Source organism: Anneissia japonica, unplaced genomic scaffold (genome assembly GCF_011630105.1).
Source record: "Anneissia japonica isolate Jap-2015-1 unplaced genomic scaffold, ASM1163010v1 scaffold284931_len208951_cov167, whole genome shotgun sequence".
NCBI classification, from domain to species: Eukaryota; Metazoa; Echinodermata; class Crinoidea; order Comatulida; family Comatulidae; genus Anneissia; species Anneissia japonica.
In genome coordinates, this window is record NW_022703742.1 from 25,140 (window position 1) to 29,749 (window position 4,610).

A 4,610-nucleotide genomic window follows, 5' to 3' on the forward strand; every position below is an offset into this window, starting at 1 on the left:
ATTCTATTGGATTCCTTGAACTAAAGAGCATTTTGCATTTTCACACTAAAAAGGTATGCTATAGTGTTTTATATAATTCTATTGGATTCCTTGAACTAAAGAGCATAGGTATTAACACCAAGATTATGGTAATATGTACACTAAAAGCCTTCAAACTGCCAAATTTGTGTTTTTTGGCGGCCATTTTGAATATATTATTTAATTTTGCATTTTCCTGATAAAAATGTATGGTATTGTATTTTAATATTGTTTTATTGAATTCCTTAAACTAAAAAACATAGGTATTAACACCAAGATCATAGTAATGTGGGCTCTTAGAGCCTTTAAACTGCCAAAATTGTGTTTTAAGGCGGCCATTTTGAATTTTCCATTTTTGGGGGGTAGAGGTAGGGTAAAAGAGAAACTCCTATAGGAAGCTCTTGACCCCCACCTGGACCGCCTTTTGAAAGAATTGTCATCGGCAAAACAATGAAAGTAACAAAAACAGTACAATACTGTCAGTGTACCCTCCTATTCGAGACCCCTCTAAATCTGATACCCTTTTGTAACGCGCGTGATCTGTCGGGGGCGAAGCACAGTGCCGTTAATCAGGTTATTGAGCCAACCCTCGAAGTCTTGTGATTCTTGTCGAGAGAGTCATTTCAAATCCATCCGACTTGTCTTTACTCCGTCTTATTTCATTTCTTACAATTAAACACCGAAATAAATCACGGCAGCCGCAGTGCAGCACCACCTGAACAAACAGTATGTCTTTCACCCGTACGACTCTCAATATGAGGGTTATTCGAGGAGCCAAGTAATCAGACTCCATTTAAAACCAGGCGCTGGCTAGGTTTGAACTGGAGTCTTTAGCACGGGAAATAGGAAAATACCCTTAAAGCCAGAGTAGTTAATTCTTGATGATGAAATAAGTGTTTCTGATATGTTATTGCCGGAATATAGTTGATAGGTGGTTGAAGGTTGACTGAGATAACGATAACGATAAAAGTGAATGAGTTTGCGGTTGATGTATCCTTATATTTTTTTAAATATTAACAATGCATTGATTTACTTTAAAGCGACATTAAAAGCAACTATGTTAATAGCATTAAAGAGGACGTGTTTTTACTGAATGGTTCTTCCCCTTGTGACATGTAAGTTCAATTTTACTATTTGCCTTTTTTCGATGATTATTATTATAATTGATGAATATCATTTATATTTTTCTGACCATGATTATGATGATAATAATAATTATGATAACAATTAAAATAATAATAATAATAATAAAATTCATTCTTAATATCATATTAGTAAGTGTACCGTTAATAGTAAAAAATAGTAATAATAATAATCAAGACAGTGGAACACGGTTTTCTTTAAGATTAGGCGTATTATTATTATTATTATTATTATTACTATTATTTGTATTATTATTATTATTATTATTATTATTATTATTATTATTATTATTATGCTCATGAGGTCATGTTGACAAAATCATATCCTTAGCTTGTAAAATAAGACTGAAAACATCTGAGTTTGCAAGATCTGTTATGAATGAAATATCCTGGTAGAGTAAAAAACAAAAGCTTAAATAAGAACTCAACTGAGTTTGGATGGTTCTTTTACATACGGAAAGTAGTGCAGTGGTAGAGGAACCGCGCATGGGAAAGCGCCACAGCTTAGATAGGTCTAATTCATAATCTGTGTTGGCTTTGGTTTTACACCTGCGGAAATTAGAAATTGGAATTTACTCAAGTATTATACAGTGTTGTTAGTGCCAAGCATGAATACAAGCTTGAAGAACAACTGAGCGGAATTTGGCATTTAGATGTTTTTCTACATACGGAAATAAATTGATGCCTCAACGCTAATGCCGACGATCTACATTGTGCGGTGGTTTTGGAGACATCGTGCATGGAAAGGCGACCTAGCTTAAAATAATTTGTTTTGGCTTTGGTTTTACACTTGTGGAAATTAAAACAGAAGTTTGCTCAAGTATTAAACAGTACAGTTTTTCAATCTGTTCTGGAAGAACATTCAATACAATATCTACCTCTACCCTCAAGCGTTAACATCAACACTGGGCAGCAGCAGTGAGCTCGATGCAACAACTTCAACTACGGGGCCACTAACAGGGACCCTATATTGTTATGTCATTGACATACCTCTATGGAAACCACTCTTAGTCCAGAGAGATCATTATGCGGGGACACGACGATATCTAGTCTTATATCGTGTAAGGATGCATAGGAACTCAGTTTCTGTCGGGTGAATATGTAACATAAAAGTCCTGTGGCGACGCAACGGTAGCAGGTTTGGGAGACTGGCAGCAGCTAAAAACCTACATATGGGCCTTTCAAGCAAGATGGTGGCAAGACGACTGAATCCAGCAACAGACTTTTGAGGAAGTACTTGAGCGACCAGACAGCCCTATTTAGGGATAGCACTGCCTGCCCCAAACAGGGGAGACTCCTAGAAAAGATGGAGTAAAAACAGCTTGTTGGACCTAAACCTGGTTGGTTCGACGTGGCCAACGGGTCTCTGAATTAGCGGTGGAAAAAAAGAATTTAAAAATAGCAACCTGGAATGTCAGGACACTTTTAGACTCAACCAAGAGTGATAGACTTAAAAGAAGGCCAGCAAGGACGGTTATGTTATGAACTAAACAAATATGGTGTTGATATTGCAGCCCTACAAGTAATCAGAATTGAAGGCAGAGGTCACATACGCGAAAAAAAACCAAAAAACAAACCATACGATATATTGGATTGGTGAAGATAAGAGTGAAATATACACAGCCGGAGTAGGTATTGCACTCGAAAATACTATAGCCGACAAGCTGACAACATTACCATTACGCCATTTAAAACGAATTATGACTTTGCGAATACCATTAGCAAGGTCTCGCTACCTTAGCATTATTTGCTGTTATGCACCACCATGATGCATAATGATACATCTAAGGATGAATTTTATCTTCGTCTTAACAACATATTAAATGGTATACATACTTCTGATAAAATACTTGTCCTCGGAGATTTTAATGCCAGAATGGGCTGTGATTACACAACGTGTTCCAAAGCTCTTTAAATTTTTGAAAATAGACTTCTTTAACATGTGCCTTGACGAAGAAAGACTTACACAAGACTTCAAGGATGCACAAATTGTTACAATTTATAGGAAAAATGGTGACCGCTCAAACTGTGTCGAGATCAAAATCTGTATATTGCATTTATAGACCTACGCAAGTCTTGTAATAGTGTTAACAGGCTAACACGTTGGCAAATCCTACTACTCTCTGGCTGCCCCCACAAGATTGTAAACATTCTCAAGCAATTTCACGAAAGAATGAATGGCAGAGTATGTGTATGTGTTGGACTTTCTGAACATGTTGAGATAAGTCAGTGTGTGTTCTAGCCCCCACAATGTTTACATTGTATCTTAATGCAGTATTCCAGACTATTGATAATAACATACAATTTAAAGGAGTGTACCTAAGAACAAGATTTGATAAGAATTTGTACAACTTAGCAAGTAGAAAAACACGTTGAGATATGTGCCAGCACATAAGTGGATTTACAGAGGGTAATCGACAACTTTAACCAAACTGTTTGGCTTAAAAGTAAATTAAAACTGAAACACTATTTGAACAGGCTCCATCGAGCAGGTACATTCCCAAAACCAAAATTAAGTTGGACAACATTTATCTCAAGGAAGTGAATTCATTTACCTATCTGGGAACTTCCATCACCAACAAGAAGATGTGGAAGTTGGAGAACAATCCAAAGTGCTTCTATATCTTTCGGATCCCTTTGGAAAAGACTGTGGTCCCAACACAACAAACAATTGTCCACAAAAATCAAAAGTTTATAAGGCAGTGGTTCTACCGACACTTATTTTCAACTGAAGCCATGACACTTTATCAACGACATATTTCCAGCTTGACTAGAACCCAAATCGGCCATAGTAGACAAATTATGAAAATAAAATGGCTGGATCAAATTTCTGATGTAGAAGCAAACATGCCAATTGCTGCAGCAATAATTGCTTCATCGTAACTTCGATGAACCGGCCATGTTATTAGGACCCAGGACACAAGCCTCCCAAAGCTTATATGTTATTACGGAGAGCTAAATCAGGTTAATAGAGGTCGTGGACGTCCTAAACTCCGTTATAAGGACATACTTCAACGACATTTGAAAGTTTCTGGAACCATTGATGGCAAAAGTGGGCACTGGACAGGACAAGCTGGAGAGTTTTGACATCAAGAGATGATAACTAGAACAGAAGTTATCCGATTTAAAAACAAAAACGTAAACTTTTAGGCACTAACTTGAATCTGACTGTTTGGGCCGCTATTATTTTAAATGTCCAACCTTTGTAAAAGGTTTTCGACTTGCAAACTGTTTTTTGATTGGTCTAAATACCATTCTTCCTTTTACTCAAGTCATCATTGAATCGATGGACATCCGAAGATGATGATGATTATTATTTTTATTATTGTTGTTGTCGTCGTCGTCGTCGTCGTCGCCGCCGCCGCCGCCGCACTTTGAAATTTTGGCCTAAAATACCCTATTTTAAACAATTTAAAATTGGGGTAGGGGAAATAACTTTATGTTTTTGGT

The 4,610-nt window shown here is 36.8% G+C and overlaps 1 protein-coding gene across 1 annotated transcript in view; it reads left to right on the forward strand.

Annotated features, from left to right (window-relative positions):
- LOC117104528 (leucine-rich repeats and immunoglobulin-like domains protein 1) overlaps positions 1-4,610 on the forward strand; it is a 50,286-nt gene that overhangs the window by 20,672 nt on the left and 25,004 nt on the right. The window contains exon 7 of the mRNA XM_033245384.1: positions 1,059-1,133. Coding sequence (XP_033101275.1) covers positions 1,059-1,133 — 75 coding nt within the window. The remainder of the gene's footprint in view (positions 1-1,058; positions 1,134-4,610) is intronic.